We start from the raw sequence: 16,416 nt of genomic DNA on the forward strand, positions 1-16,416 counted from the left end.
TTCATCTGTTCACAGTCTTTGAGTAATTTTTCCATTGTCTGATCATTTGCCTTAAGGTTCTTTTCCAATCTCTTCTGCTGTATGGAGTTGATCTGCATTTCATTTTGCAGTTCTCTGATTTTGTCCTTGGCTGCTGTTACCCTGTTGGAGAGGCTTTCCATTGAGGTTTTCAGTTCAGATATCATGTTTTTCAGACCCTATTTGGAGTTTTCTGATTTCTATCTTTGTGTTTTATTCAGCTTGAACTATGTTTTCTTTTTTTTTTCCTATGAGGATTGTCTATATTTCTATCTTAAACTCCTTTTATGAGAGAACTTCTGGAACCATAAAGAAAGACTTTATTCTAGACTTTATCCTGGGACCTGTGCAAAATCAAGATCTAATTACAGAAGACTGACTTTGACAACCCCAACTGAGCAGAACGTTTCCTGGCTCCATAAAAAGACGTTGGGGCTCAATCTTCAGTTTCTCATTATGTCTCTTATGCTTTTGCTAGTGTTCTGCCTAGTGGATATGTCTAGTGGCGATAATAATGTGTTGAACTTTCCCACTATAATCATATTTCCATCCATATGTTTCTCCATATTTGTAAGCAAAAGCCTTACATATTTTTCTGGCTCTACATTTGGTGCATAAATGTTGATCAGAGTTGGTACTTCTTGGTCTAATATTCCCCTGAACAATACATAGTGTTCATCTTTCTTAAGTACTTTCTTAAAGTTGAATGGAATTTGATCTGATATGAGTATGGCTGTCCCTGCCTTTTCCACAGTGGTATATATAATTGATTTCCATTCTTTTACTCTCAGCCAGTGTCTATCTTGAACTTTTAAGTGTGTTTCCTGCAGGCAGCAGGTATCTGAGTTTTGTTTCCTTATCTAACCTTTATGTGCCTTTTCAATGGGAGAGTTTAGTCCATTGGTATTTAAGAAAATTATTGAGAGGGTTGTTGTGCTAGTTTATTGTGTATGGTTGTTGTTACACTGTGTGTTTGGTTTGTGTAATTGATCTTTGAGTAGTTCATTTAGAGTTGGTTTGGTTAGCACAAATATTGCGTCTTATTTTTTGTCTGAGAATGTATTTAACCCTCCCTCCCTTGTAAATGAGAGTTTTGGGGGGTAGTGGATGCTAGATTGGCGTTTTGTTCATTCAGTAGTTTAAATATGTAATTCCACTGCCTTTGTGCCTGAATTGTTTCAAATGGAAGATTTGGTTTGATTCTTATGTTTCTTCATTTGAACTTGAGATTTTTTTTCTCCATATTGCTTTGAAGACTTTATCTCTCTCTTTATTTGGGGGAAGGCACACCCAGCAGCGCTCAGGGGTTACTCCTGGCTATATATTAAAAAGTTGATCCAAGCAGGCATGGGGTTTCTCTCTCTCTCTCTCTCTCTCTCTCTCTCTCTCACTCTGCCATTTGGATTATTATATATCTTAGTGTTGATATGTTAGGATCTATTTTGTTTGGTACTCTTTTAACCTCTTGTATTTGTACAGCCGTTTCTTTCCAGAGAGTGAAAAAAATCTCTACTATTATGTCCCTCACTCTTCCCCGTTCCCCTTTTACTCCTCTTCTGGTATTCCTTTTAGTCATAGATTAGATCTTTGATCTTTGTTCATTAAGTACATTACATTTTCTTCCCATGTTTTGTCTCGTGTATTTTTATTTACTTCTTCTTCTTCTTCTTCTTCTTCTTCTTCTTCTTCTTCTTCTTCTTCTTCTTCTTCTTCTTCTTCTTCTTCTTCTTCTTCTTCTTCTTCTTCTTCTTCTTCTTCTTCTTCTCCTCCTTCTTCTTCTTCTTCTTCTTCTTCTTCTTCTTCTTCTTCTCCTTCTTCTTCTTCTTCTTCTCCTCCTCCTCCTTCTCCTCTTCTCCTCTTCTTCTTCTTCTTCTCTTCTCTTCTTCTTCTTCTCTTCTTCTCTTCTTTTCTTCTTCTTCTTCTTCTCTTCTTCTTCTTCTTCTTCTCCTCCTCCTTCTTCTCCTTCTTCTTCTTCTTCTTTTTCTTCTTCTTCTTCTTCTTCTTCTTCTTCTTCTTCTTCTTCTTCTTCTTCTCTTCTTCTTCTTTCTTCTTCTTCTTCTCCTCCTCCTCCTCCTCCTCCTCTTCTTCTTTCTCTTCTTTTCTTTTCTTTTTTTTGGTGTTTGGGTCACACCAAGTGACACTCAGGGGTTACTTCTGGCTCTGTGCTTAAGACTGACTCCTGGCAGGCTAGGGGACCATATGAGATAATGGGATTTGAACCAGGGTTCATCCTGTGTTGGCTGCAAACAAGGCAACCAATGTGCTATCGCTTCCACCCTTTTATTGACTTCTTCGTTGTTGTTGGCTTGAATTTGTCTTCAAGTCATCCATGCAATTCTCTATGTGTTTAATTCTGCTATTATGGTTTGATAGCATGTTTATTAGTTCTCTTAGTTCCATTTGTATGAATTCTATCATCTTCCAGTAGTTTTCTTTAAGTTGCCTGAATTGTTTATCTCTAGATTTCTTAATTTCATTGGCTAGTAATTCCTTGAATTTCATTGCTGAGACATTAAATGCTGATTTTAGGTCCTCATCTATAAGGTTTGTACACTTTGGAGGACTTGGAAATTTGCTAGATTTCTATCTATATCTCCAGCTGCTGGTTTCTTCCTTAGTTTACCCATTGTTTTTTGATTGGGTGGGTTGGAGTGCTGAAGTTTCAGGTCGTTTAAAAAAAGTGGTCTGTTGTATAAGAGGTTGTTGGAGGTATATCTGTTTTGGGGTTTATTTATTCTAGGTAGGCAAGGTTGAGCAAATATGAAAGAAATGTTGTATACTAGTTTGTTGAGATGATTTTCTGGTTTTGGGGCTGTATATTTTCTTTTTTTTCGGCCACACCCATTTGATGCTCAGGGGTTACTCCTGGCTAAGAGCTCAGAAATTGCCCCTGGCTTGGGGGGACCATATGGGACACTGGGGGATTGAACCGGGGTCCTTCCTTGGCTAGTGCATGCAAGGCAGATATGTTACCTCTAGTGCCACCTTGCTGCCCCTTTACAGTTTTGTTTGTTTGTTTTTTGTTTTTTGGTGCTGTATATTTTCTAAGGAAAATAAACTTTAGGCCCATTCTTCTTGGAACCAGCTGGTATAAGCTGAAGTGTCTGCAAGTTTTGTGGGGTAGCAGATCAATGAGCTTTTTCTCTTGTGTGGGCATGGGGCTTTGTGATGGTAGTTGGAAGGTCTGGAGGTGGAAAGGTGGGGGTTAACAACTTATTTTTAGATTATGTCTGCAAAATGTTCTGTTTTTGTTCACAGATATCTAAGGAGAAGGAATGTGGATGTTATACACTTCTATTACAAGGCTCATTATGAGAATATTTTGGCAACATATTTTTAATTTAAGTATGTTTGCAATCATGTCCTAATGGTTTTGTTCACAGAATTCTACAGAAAAGAAACCTGGAAGCTTTCAACCCATATACAATGCTCTATGATCTATACTCTTGTTCCAGTGCTCAATATAATATTATTTAGCACATTTTGGAAAAAGCTTTAGTGATATACTGACAACAGGATTTGGAAAAGCTTATTGTCTTGAATATGTTATATACACTATCTAACCTATGACGCTTTTACAGACAAGGGGACCTCACCAGTAATGATTCCTAGAAATTAGAAAATTTCCTCACCACCTTACCTGCCAGTTTTTATTTATGAGGCTCTTTAACCCATGCCTAGATTGTCAGTTTTACAACTGTAACATATGGATCAATCTACAATGTATATGTGTGCATGTGTGTGTGTGGGGGGCATATTTATATTAGTGTTATATCTATATGTATTGCACCACTTTCCCACCTCCCATCCAGCCACTCTGCAAATCTCTTTTTATTCTTTCCCTATGTTCACTTATCTCAGAATTGTTACACTTCCCATTAAACTCCTTTACTTCAATAGCTCTACACCCCTTATGACCCTGGAATATTAACCCAACACACATTCCAACTCTCATCACATGGACTGCTGCCCATTACCAGATTCTGCTTTTTGAGGACAAGACCATTTCATTAATTTAATTATTTATTTTTCTCCTTGTCATGTTGCAATGCTTCAACATTTTAACTTGAGGTCAGTAACCTATATTATTTTGATCGCTGAATTGCAGTTTTTCTGATACTTTACTACCTTAAAATGATGGGCATTTTCATATTGTGGTTTTTGTCCTAAGTGCTGCAGTAAACATATATCATTTTAATGGGCATTTTTATGTTTTTGAAGAAACTAGAGGGGGTCTTTTTATTTGAAGTAAGTTGGTAGGAACCTGGATGTTCTCACTGATTTATAGTATACAGAGTCACAAGACAAGTGAAAGAAGGGTGTCAGTTGTGTGAAAATTCTTGGCCCTGGACTACAGAAATGAGAATATTGAGAAAGAGAGCCAGGATGAGGGAAGGGAGAGAGAAGGTAGACTGAAGAAAACAGGAGTATTGGTACTTTTGTGTTGTAATGATGATGCAAATATTTATTAAAACCATAAAAGTCACGGGGCCGGGCGGTGGCGCTGGAGGTAAGGTGCCTGCCTTACCTGCGCTAGCCTAGGAGACGGACCGCGGTTCGATCCCCCGGTGTCCCATATGGTCCCCCAAGCCAGGAGCGACTTCTGAGCGCATAGCCAGGAGTAACCCCTGAGCGTTACCGGGTGTGGCCCAAAAACCAAAAAAAAAAAAAACCATAAAAGTCAACACTGTGGAAAGCAAGTGACCCCAAGTATTATAATCAAATAAAAAACCCCAATGATATGGATACATTGAGGAGAAACGACACTAGGTCTTAGAAACCATGGGTCATTGGTGAAGGGATGCTATCATAAATGGGGGTGGAGTTGGAACTCTCTATATAGAGAACTATGTAATTAACAGCATTATAAATCATGGTGCTTAGTAAAACAAAACTTGCAAAAAATACCCCTAATATCTTTGGAAAATAATTAATTTGAACAAGAAATTTGAGTTAATTTTGGGAGTGGTTTGATTTGCCCCTGAAATCTAATTTAGGACATGAGAGCTGCCAGAGGAAGACAGTCCTAAATATCCACCTTGTGACCTTATTTTAGATGACTATCTCCCCCCAAGTCTCACCTGTATTTTCTCATAAGATGGTGCTCATAGTTAAATATACATAATAGGCTTTGGCTTATTCCCCCTCCTGTTATTTTATGAACCAATTAATTTCACAAAGGCATCTTGTTGATACAGGTCGAAGTCGGGGACTGGGTCTTGGAATTCAGTGATCAAATTGGCCCCTGAACCAGAGCAAAAAAAATCAGAAGATGATTACTGGATACAGGTAGATCACGCTCACCAGATAAAGGGTTCAGCATCTCTGCAATACCAGCAGTCATGGCAGGATTAGGAAGAAGTTGATAAGGTTGAGTCTGACCAGGGTCTGATCTCCCAAGGGAACAAAGTGACTAAGCATCACGGACAGGGAAATAGGGCATCTGTATATGGGTCTACTGAAGGAAAGCTAAAGAACTTAGCATTTGGATGGCAGGACAGGGTGAGAGGTCCAGGGTCCATATTATATCAGAGTTTTCTAACAGATATGGGAAGATTTCTTTTTCGAAAATTTACTTTATTTAAAGAACATGCTGACATATGTTTATGCATGTTGACTAATTGATTATATAACTATATATTATATAAAAATAATAAAAAAAATAAAAATTAAAAAAATAGTATAATTATATATTATAACTATATAATAATATATAACACTACAATATTATACATTATATATAAATTTATGTTTATATATTATATAATGTATATTATACATGATATAAATATTAATATATTATATTGATTCATATGTTATGTTATATAAATACATTATATAAATATAAATATATAAATATAAATCTAATAGATTATAGTATATTTTTCCAGATTAGTGAGATCAAATTATTTTATACATCATAATATGAAAAAAATTGGAAAAGAAAGAGAAGAAAGGAAAAGTGGAAAAGAGGGAAGAACATGACAAGCAAGTCTGTGAAAATTATTCTATCTCTAAAGAGCTGATTAAGTCATTGGCAGCAATTTAGTAAGCTCTTATTACTAGCTGACGATTCTGTTATTTCATTTGTTTCTGAACATTAAGTGACTTTACTTACATATTGCATCTAAATCTGTGTGTTTCTATAGGTGTGACAATAGTAAACAAAAATGTTGTTGAGTGGCTGTTATTATTGTTACTGCTGATACAGTAACTTTTGTGGGAAGTGTTTTAGGCTGCCAAATCTCAGTCAGGACCACGGAGATCAAGCCTCCTGTCCTCTGATGTATTCTAGAGCCAAGAATCCACAAGGAAGTCCTAAGTCCATGAGGAAGAGAAAGCAAAACTTGTGGAGAGTTGGCTTCAATCTCACACAAGGCAGCACCAGAAAAGAGAAGTGTGGGAAGAGATGATTGAGCCTGGCCTTGAGAATAGCAGGTGCGAAGGCCCTGTGACCAACTGGGTAGGGTGAAGAAGGGCAAAAGTCAAAGTCCTGGATGGAGGAAGGTAGAACTTTTGTTATGAGAAGAGAGAGTGGGTGCTGGAGGTGTGACTTGATTGATGACTTGAAGTGCTTAATTATGTGACTGTCAGGTTATTTGCAGGACTGGCAAGGATGCAACAAGGATGCAAACACTTCCACTGAAGCTGGGTCAGATTACAAAGGTCACTTATTCCTCTGCAGGGCCCCATCCTAGAACTAGTCCTCACCTGACTCTGAGTCATCTGGGTTAGACTAAGGCCTCTGGGAGATGGGAAGGTATAAATGGAAGTTGGCTTCTGCCAGATGGGATCCCAAATGGTCAACTCCTGCCACAGCCTGTCCAAAGGCTCACTTTTGATGGATACAGCATGCTGGGCCTCCTTCTGCTCTGGTTCAGCCTCTCAGTAGCTTGTGTGCTCTTTGTGGGGGTTTCAGTGAAGGTGTTCTTCAAATATTTGTTTTTCATCAAAATCCCAGCAGATATCAGCCACCCCAAGAAGCTTCTTCTTTATTACTCCATGTTTGAGCTGGTGGCGACATGGGTGAGTCCTACATTTTGCCTTGTTCCCTTCTCCTGAGACTACAGGGGCACATGAATGAGGAAAACACAGGCCCAATGCTTTTTTTGTCAGCTGACTAGCCCCAGCAATTTATGGTATCTGCTTAAACCTGCATCCTTACTTTTGGAAAAACCTATAGGTCTCCACCTATTTTTTGGCTGCTCCAAGGGGGTTATTAATTTCCAAAATGCAAAACCAAGTCCTGGTTATCCTACGGATTCTCTGCACTTGAAAATCAAGTAGAAAATGGGCCTGTGGGAATCTGACCTCACTGCTATTCCTGCCCAGCAGTACCCCAAAATATATAAAGAGCATTTTGGGATAGGAGGATAGAGGAGCAAAGTGGCAGAAGATGGCTTTGAGAGTTTAGCCATGTGGCTTTGAGTTCTGGCAGTCTGTTGATGTCTGGTAGAGATTGGTAGGAAGGAGGTCATGTGGGCTCCAAAAGGCAGTGGGAAGTGGCCCCAGAGAGCACCTGCTATTGCCTCCCCTTTCTAGAAAGTGCTGTGCCTTTTGCTTCCAGGGAGGAATCTAGTAGGAGGGAAATCCCAGGGCCACATCTCTCTCCTCCAGGTTTTGCTTATGCAAGATGGAGCTTAATTCTTGCAGCTGTCCTGACCTTGACACACATTTCATAGTCTGGTTCCCAACAGAGTGATTCAGTTTCCTCATCTGAAGAAGAGGGGGCAATCACAGCCTCAATTTACTGGCCTTTGGTGGAAAAACATGACTTAAACCTTTTGTTCATTGTTTGTGGTAGGGGAGGACAGGCTGACAGCCTCACCCTCCATATTTCCTAGACATTATTTTTGCTGGCTCCTTTTTCTCCATGAGAATGATATCTGCACCTCCTATGTGATAATCTGGAAGTCAACCATGGTTAAAGATAATGTCAATAACTAGCTCCGAATTCAGAAGTTTTTTTTTTGGGGAGGCATTTGATGCTCAGGGGTTACTCCTGGCTAAGCGCTCAGAAATTGCCCCTGGCTTGGGGGAACCATATGGGACATCAGGGGATTGAACTGCGGTCCTTCCTTGGCTAGCACTTGCAAGGCAGACACCTTACCTCTACTGCCACCTCACCGGTCCCCTGAATTCAGAAGTTTGGTGAGAGAAGATGATATCCAACAAGCAAGCATGCCTCCCAATGCTCAGACTACTTGAAGGGAGGGCCAGAGGAGTAGCACAATCAGTAGGGCTTTAGCCTTGTAATGCACTAACGTAAGATGGACTGGGATTTGATCCACCAGCATCCCATATCGTACCCCAAGCCAGGAGCGATTTCTAAGTGCATAGCCAGGACTAACCCCCGAACATCACCGGTGTGCTTCTAAAACCAAACCAACCAAACAAAAAAAAAAACCCAAACAAACCCTAAAAACCCACACAAAAATACAAACAAACAAAAACAAACAAACAAACAAAAAACAACCCCCCAAAACAACAAAAAATCCAAACAAAACAAACAAACAAAAAACCCCAAACCTACTTTAAGGGATTTCAAGTGAGGCACACAGGCATCTGAGTACTGGGGTTTGCTGTACTACCCTAATGTTGAAAAAATGTATAAGAATCTCATCAATTTGGAGAGTATCAAATTCCCTCCATATACTGCAGAGCTGGCTTCAGTGATAGAGCATTTATTTGCAAGTGTGAGGCTCTGGCTTCCATGCCCAGCACTGTCTGTTCCCTCCAGCACCTCTGGAAGGAACTCTAAGTACTGGGCCAGGACTGCTCATGTACAGCCAGCTGTGGCCCAAAACTCAGAAAAACAAACATAGCTATTTTCAGTCCTGTCTGATGGAAAGTGAGATGGAAATGAGAGTAACAAAGCATCATGGAGGAAGCAGGTCCTGAAATTAGTGGCCAAGGGTATAGGGGCTTTATAAGATCCTTAGCAGCAATAGCAGATAGCATCAAGACCTTGGACATAAAGCTGAAGAGATTTTTACAGCAGGTAGGGCTCTAGTCTTGCAAATGGCTGTTCCATGTTCAAACCACAGCAGAATTTGAGCTCTGCCAAATGTGTTGCCTAAGTACAGAGTCAAGAGTAACCCATGACATTGGCATGTGCGGCTGCAACACAACCTGTGCTCATCTTTCTTTTATTGAAAGAATAGTATCAGCCCACACTAGGTCGGGCACAGGTCGAAGTAAGTCAGTGTATGGAATCTTTATGGACTTGTTTTTGGGCCACACACAGTGGTACTCAGGTGTTTAAATATAAAATATAAAGTTAAATTTCACATGTGGGTGAGGCCTTCCCAGGAAACTTGCCTCTAGCCCATCAGGCAGATGGGTTTGAAGACGAAGGATAATGATAAAGAAATAATTTACAAGCAGCCATTTACTGTTTCATCATAGTCAGGTCCCTTTTTCCCTCAGGGATTTTCTCCACCATGAGCCTCTGCCACGTTTGCCTAACTCATGTCTTTCTCTTAGGAGCACTGTCTGTCTCTCTTGCACTTTCTTTCTATGCTGCTTATCTCATGTCTCTCTCTCAAGCTCTCTGCTCTTGCTGCCCCCTGGATGTTTCTCCTCATGTACCCTTTCTCTTTTTAGCAGCATCTTTTAGTCTTTATTCAAAATCACAGACCATCCCAGCTGTGACTGGATCTGACCATCCAGGTGGAATTAATATCTCAAAAGGAAGCCTAGGTAAGGGAATTATGGGAAGAGATACCTTACATTTTCCACCTTCTTTGCTTTACAAAAACAATATGAGAAAAGTTATTGTTATATATGTATAAGATATGGAAGAGGCTGATTGTTTTGAAAAGAATTGTATAGAATTTAAATTTTGATACTTTAAATTCTGCTATGAAGTTCTTGCCTCTGGCAGAGAAGGAGAAAAAAGTTTTGTAACTATTCTCTTTTTCTTTATTTTGTTTTGTTTTGTAAAGTAAAGAAGGTAAAAAATGTATGGTATCCCTTCCCCCAATGCCGTTATGTAAGCTTTGTTTTGAGATATTGATTTCATTTGGATGGTCAGACTCATCCACACCTGGGATGGATCTGTGGTTTTGAATAAAGAATAAAAAGTTCTGGCTTGGGTGTGGAAAAAAAGAGAGGAAAGACACATGAAGGAGAGAAGCAGCAAGGAAATATAGAGAGAAGGAGAATGGGAGACAGACTGGTGCAGAGTCTTGTGGCAGAGAAAAGCCATCAGGGAATAAAACTAGCTAACCACAATAAACTTTTAACTGACTGCTTGTGAGTTATTTCTCTGCCATTATTCTCTGTTTTCAGACCTTCTGCCTGAGGGGCTAGAAGCATGATACCTGGGAAGGCCTCACCTAACACGTGGACTTATATTTTATATTTAAACAACACTAAGGGGTTACTACTGGCTCTGCATTTACAAATTACTTTGGTAGTACTCTGGGGTCCATATATAATTCTGGGATCACACTCAGGTCTGCCACTTCCCAGTGCCACTTCAAATGCCCTTTTCACTCTACTCTCACTCTAGCCTCAGTGATCTCACTTTTCAAGGACATTGTATCCTTGACCCCTCAGAGTTAACTCAGCCCTTTAAGAATTATAACTTCAGGGGTTGGAGAGATAGCATGGAGGTAAGGTGTTTGCCTTTCATGCAGAAGGTTGGTGGTTTGAATCCCGGCATCCTCCAAGCCTGCCAGGGGCGATTTTTGAGTGTAAAGCCAGGAGTAACCCCTGAGAACTGCGGGGCATGACCCCCCAAAAAAGAATTATAACTTCAACATTTTTTCAGGCAATAGAAATATTTCTAGAATTATAACTTCAACATAGTCACCACCATATACAAGGTACTGACAGAACTTTACAAGAAAAAAACATCTAACCCCTTCCAAAAATGGGGAGAAGAAATATAAAAGAAGAAATGCAAATTGCCAAAAGGCACATGAAAAATGCTCCACATCACTAATTGTCAGGGAGATGAAAATCAAAACAACTATGAGGTATCACCTCACGCCACAGAGATTGGCACACATCACAAAGAATGAGAACAAGCAGTGCTGGTGGGGATGTGGAAAGAAAGGAACTCTTTTGCACTGCTGGTGGGAATACCGTCTAGTCCAACTTTTATGGAAAGCAATATGGAGATTCCTCCAAAAACTGAAAATTGAGTTCCAATATGATCCAGCTATACCACTCCTAGGGATATACCCAAGGAACACAAAAATACAATACAAAAATCCCTTCCTCACACCTATATTTGTTGAGCACTATTTACAATAGTCAGACTCTGGAAACAACCAAGATGCCCTTCAACAGATGAGTGGCTGAAGAAACTGTGGTACATTTACACAATGGAATATTATGCAGCTGTCAGGAGAGATGAAGCCAATGAAATTGTCCTATACATGGATGTAAATGGAATGTATTGTGCTGAGTGAAATAAGTCAGAGGGAGAGAGATAGACACAGAATAGTCTCACTCATCTATGGGTTTTAAGAAAAATGAAAGTCACTTTTGCAATAATTCTCAGAGACAAAAGCGATGAGGGCTGGAAGGTGCAGCTCATGACATGAAGCTCACTACAAAGAGTGATGAGTGCAGTTAGAGAAATAACTACATTGAGAACTATCCTAACAATGTGGTTGAGTGAGGGAAGTAGAAAGCCTGTCCTGAGTATAGGTGTGGTGTGGTGGGGAGGAGGGATATTTGGGACATTGGTGGTGGGAATGTTGTACTAGTGAAGGGGGGTGCTCTTTACTTGACTGAAATAATACAACTACAACCATATTTGTAATCACGGTGTTTAAATAAACAAAAAACATAGTCACTACCACTTCAAATTGGCAGCTAAGGGCTGGAGAGAACCACCATGATTTGGTGGTTTGAGGAACTCCCTGGAAGACATGTTATGTCCAGAAAGCAGGGGAGCAGGTTCTGTGTGTGGGTAAAAGGTGCTCCCAGAAGAGCACCTGTGGACAAAAACCCTCTGTGGGGATTTAGAAGACTAGTGTGTAGGGCAGAAGTGTAAGGCATGTGGGGGCATTGGTTTGGGAGTGGCTGGTTCTGGTTGCATGTAAGTCATACAACGAGGCTCCCCTGGGGACCAAGTCCAGTGGCCACAGTCATTCTGGATAAGTCCCTTGAAAACTCTCAATTTTGAATTTCCTGTCACCATCAGGGTATTATTTTGGAGAAGATGAAGATCTGTTCCATGGCCAAGTTTGTCCGTTTTGTACATGACCTGTTTCCCCTGAGGAAGGACCCAGATGTGGTGGTCACAGACCTGTGCTTCGGAACCGTCCCTGTGAAGTTGTACCAGCCCAGGAGTTCCTGCAGCACCCTCAGACCTGGCATCTTGTTCTACCACGGAGGCGGGGCCTTGTTAGGGAGCCTGAGTGAGTAATAGAATTCCCTAACCCCATGATAGTACTGTGAGATCCTTATGGCCATGAGGGTCTGTCCTCCTGGGGTCTGAGAAGTTCCATTAAGACTTGGGCAGGTTTGGGGCCCAGATGATTCAGGTGGCAAAGGTCACTTGGAATCTTTCCAACTCTTTCTTGAAACAAAGAAAAAGGTCTATGCATTCACTCTCTAGATACACATTATAGGTCACTTTATATATGCACATACGGATGATAGCTTGTTTTATATGGATTATATGCAATGCTGTGTGCATATTTGGATGAATGTATGTGGAATAAGAGTATGCAAAATAAACCATTTATGTTAATACTTTGTGACAAATGATGTATACCTATGAATTGTATGAAATAGTTTTGTTTATATATATGGAGTATTTGTATGCATTAATATGTTTCTTTGAAAATATAAGATACATGTTTATCTGAATACTTGTATGAGACATATGTATGCATATATTTTTTGTTTGGGCTCACATCGAGTGGTGCCAGGGGCTTAATTAATATAGAGTATGGAGACTCTTCGCAGCAGTTTTCAGTAAACATGGCCCTCTCAGAACTCCCACATACTAAGCAGACATGTTTAACCATTTATCTGCCTGACAAGTTCCTACCTGTGCATCTGTTTGTCTGGAACATGACATGCACATTTATAGGTCCTCCTCTGGGCCCATGATATTATACACATCCAGGCGTATAGTCTTTTGGAAGTAGACAGGCATTATGAGAACTGTAGAATCCTAGGAGTCTCACTGCCAGAAAGCTCCTCATCAGCACCACAGAGGAAAGTAGGGAGATGCTCAGCAGATCTGAGAACCTAGCTGGACCTGGTTGTGGAGGCGGTCAGCCAGAAGGAGCAGCACTTGAACCTTTCTACAGCATGTCCAAATGTTTTGTTTTCTAGAAACTCACCATAGCATCTGCCTTATTTTGTGCAAGGAGAGTGACTCAGTGGTTCTATCTGTTGGGTGAGTGAAGGGGAAAAGGAGCTGAGGAGAAGTCAGACTCCAACATGGATGACTGATGGGTGGGGAGTTGGAATGGGCTGGCTGAAGGGGGAAAAACAGGGAGAAGTCAGTGTGGAGGGGAGGGAAACTCGAGGTCCATCATGGGACTTAGCCAACCTACTGCATTCAACAAAAAAGAAGTGGGGCTGTGGTTCCCAAGTGGAAGTCAGTTCTAAAGTGTCCCAAAGAGCAGGTGCAGAATTTCTCATTAGGCACTTTGGAGGTCAACACAGAATACCCCTTGGCAGTTATTGCTAGCACCTCTCTACATGCAGAGTCTGTGAATGGGAGCAAGACACCACAGAGGGCTTCCGTGCCCCCTAATTACCTCAGGAACAACTTCCAGCTGTACTCACCAGAAAGTTGCAGGGCTGTATGGACATGGGGAGGATGGATGGACAGGATCCCACATCTGGCCAACTAGATGCCTAGAAAGGTTCCAACCCTGGTCCTCAGAGGCAATATGTCAGGGAATGTCAAGCCCCTGATTTGTTTAGTCCTGTACTTCCTGGAATGCTCTTGCACATCTGGAAATTTCCAGTGTATCAACACACATTTCCCAGCATTCGAGACTCACCTCTAGGTGAGTGGAGTAAAATATATTGGCTTTCCAGATGAGGTGGAATTGCAAAGATAATTCTACTTTTAGTTCTTGGCTCCTAATCACATGCAGTGAATCTTTGTCCATGCATGAAGTTCATAGGTGGTTTTAGTCTTTTTGTTTTTTGGCTTTTGGGCCATACACAATGGTACTCAGGGCTTATTCACAGCTGTGTTCAGGAACCACTTTAGACAGCATCTGGAAACCATATGGGATGCTGTAGATCTGTCCTGGTCAGCAAAGTGCAAGGCAAGTGCTCTACGTACTGTTCTATGGCTTCAGTCCCAGAGAGTCTTAAAATTTTTTTTGTGGTTTTTGGGTCACACCCGGCAGTGCTCAGGGGTTATTTCTGGCTCCAGGCTCAGAAATTGCTCCTGGCAGGCACAGGGGACCATATGGGGCGCTGGGATTCGAACCGATGACCTCCTGCATGAAAGGCAAACGCCTTACCTACATGCTATCTCTCCGGCGTCTTAAATTTTTTAAGGTTCTATTTCTAATCAGCATGGAAAGATGTAATGTTTTCCCAAAGGCCTTCATTCTAGCTGTCTTGGTCAAAGAGAAGCCCAGTGAATACCAGGCTGTCCTGAGCTAAGCCTAGAGCTCAGGCACTGTTGGGTACTAGTCAGAAACTTCTTGTCTTGCAGACTCAGCTGCTTAGGAGGACACTGTGATAACCACTACTCCTTGGGGCTACTTCAGTTTCCACACTTGACCTATAGCATGGCAGAATTGATGGGAATCCAATATGGGTGAATCAACTTCACCAAAGAACATTACCTCACACAGTCATGTGGTAAACTCAAACAATTCTAAAAGTTGGGTTTGATGAGATCTCACTGTGGCTCAAAGTTTATGATAGAGCTTGGTGTCCATCATTGTCCCCACATGGGGCATGTTCCCCATGAGAGGAGCAATTAGGAGAGACCAAGCCTCTGTGCTAAGCATTCACATTCATTTACCTCATTAACGCCTGTGAGCTTTATGTTACCTGTCTAGATTCCAAAGAAAATTTATGGGAGGAAACTGGGGCTCATAGAGATTGGGTACAAGTGATTGTGGGGGACTCTCAGCTGATTTAAGGAGGATAAAGTATTTTTCATGGTTTCCTTGGCAGATACCGCAAGATGCCTGAATATAAGTATCCTGTAATGTACATTGATTGCATGGCAGCCACCGTCCACTTCCTGAAATCTCTGAGTACATTTGGGGTGGATCCAGCCCGCGTGGTGGTCTGTGGTGACAGCATGGGAGGGGCAGCAGGTGTAGTGATGTGTCAACAGCTTTTGAAGAGTCCCCACCTTCCAAAGATCCGTGCACAGATGGTCATCTATGCTGGGCTCCATGCCCTCGATTTTCGGTCACCAGCCTATCAGCAGAACAAGAACCAATTAGGATGTAGGGATTTTTCCATGTATTGCGTAATGATGTATTTGAATATCGATCCCTCCTGGAAAAAAGACATGATCACAGGTGCCAATCTGCCCCCTGAAATCAGGGAGAAGTACAGAAAGTGGTTGGGTCATGAGAACATCCCTGAGAGATTCAAGCAGAGGGGTTACCGCCCAAAGCCAGTGGCGCCTCTGAATGATTTGGCATATCAGGAGACCCGCCTTGTGTTGGAGCCCACCGTATGCCCACTCGTGGCAGAGGATGAAGTGATGTCTCAGATGCCTGAAGCTCTCATTGTGGGCTGCGAGTATGATGATTTCCGAGATCACTCACTGCTGTACAAGAAGAGGCTGGAGGACTTGGGTGTCCCAGTGACATGGTTGTATGTGGAGGACGGTTTCCATGGAGCACTTGGCATGATTGACACAACCTTCTTTAATTTTCCCTGTTCCCGAAAAATTATGAATGCCATGGTTGATTTTATTAAGAGATTGTGACCTGATTAATATGACTGAAGTACATGAAGGGTGTGTTATTCCATGCTATGTAACATATATGAGAATTCTGTTGTTGATGTTGGGGAAGGTATATTGGGGTAAGACTAGGTGTTCAGGTTTTCATGACCTACCTGGTGCCTCCAGGTTCTAGAATCACAGAAAGCAGGTGTCTGTTGTCCTAAAATGAACAGTGGAGAGGGAGCTAGCTTTGCACTTGTTGGGAAAACTGAATTTAGCCAGGGTCCCCCATGGGTGAATGAACTTCAAAAAGTAACCACAGTCTCCAGATAGAGAGAGCAGAAGATAACAGAAATATCCACTTGGCTGGTCCATGGGGTATACAAAGGCATTAGAAACAATCCCATTGGCTCTTTCCTATCTGGCTCTGCTGTTCCAGTTGGCATAGATTGGTAGAAATGTTGATTTTTTATTGTGGGCAAAGTGAATTATAAATCTTTCATAGTAATATTTAAGGCACATAGTAATAATGAATGAGG

General features: G+C 41.3%; 1 protein-coding gene across 1 annotated transcript; it reads left to right on the top strand.

Moving 5' to 3' along the window:
- Positions 1-6,870: 6,870 nt before the first annotated feature.
- Positions 6,871-15,921, top strand: LOC126011545 (arylacetamide deacetylase-like 3). Its single transcript, XM_049775353.1, has 4 exons — positions 6,871-7,044; positions 12,182-12,398; positions 13,327-13,390; positions 15,148-15,921. Exons 1-4 carry the CDS (start codon positions 6,871-6,873, stop codon positions 15,917-15,919), a joined length of 1,227 nt encoding a protein of 408 aa, XP_049631310.1. The 3' UTR covers positions 15,920-15,921.
- The last annotated feature ends 495 nt before the right edge of the window (positions 15,922-16,416 follow it).

Source organism: Suncus etruscus, chromosome 6 (genome assembly GCF_024139225.1).
Source record: "Suncus etruscus isolate mSunEtr1 chromosome 6, mSunEtr1.pri.cur, whole genome shotgun sequence".
In the NCBI taxonomy this organism is placed as follows: Eukaryota; Metazoa; Chordata; class Mammalia; order Eulipotyphla; family Soricidae; genus Suncus; species Suncus etruscus.

Bases quoted from the DNA above. Each gene is read 5' to 3' on its own strand.
- LOC126011545 (XM_049775353.1), top strand. From the start codon at position 6,871: ATGCTGGGCCTCCTTCTGCTCTGGTTCAGCCTCTCAGTAGCTTGTGTG. The intron at 7,045-12,181 runs GTGAGTCCTACA...TGTCACCATCAG, and splicing joins TTGAGCTGGTGGCGACATGG to GGTATTATTTTGGAGAAGAT. The intron at 13,391-15,147 runs GTGAGTGAAGGG...TTTCCTTGGCAG, and splicing joins TCAGTGGTTCTATCTGTTGG to ATACCGCAAGATGCCTGAAT.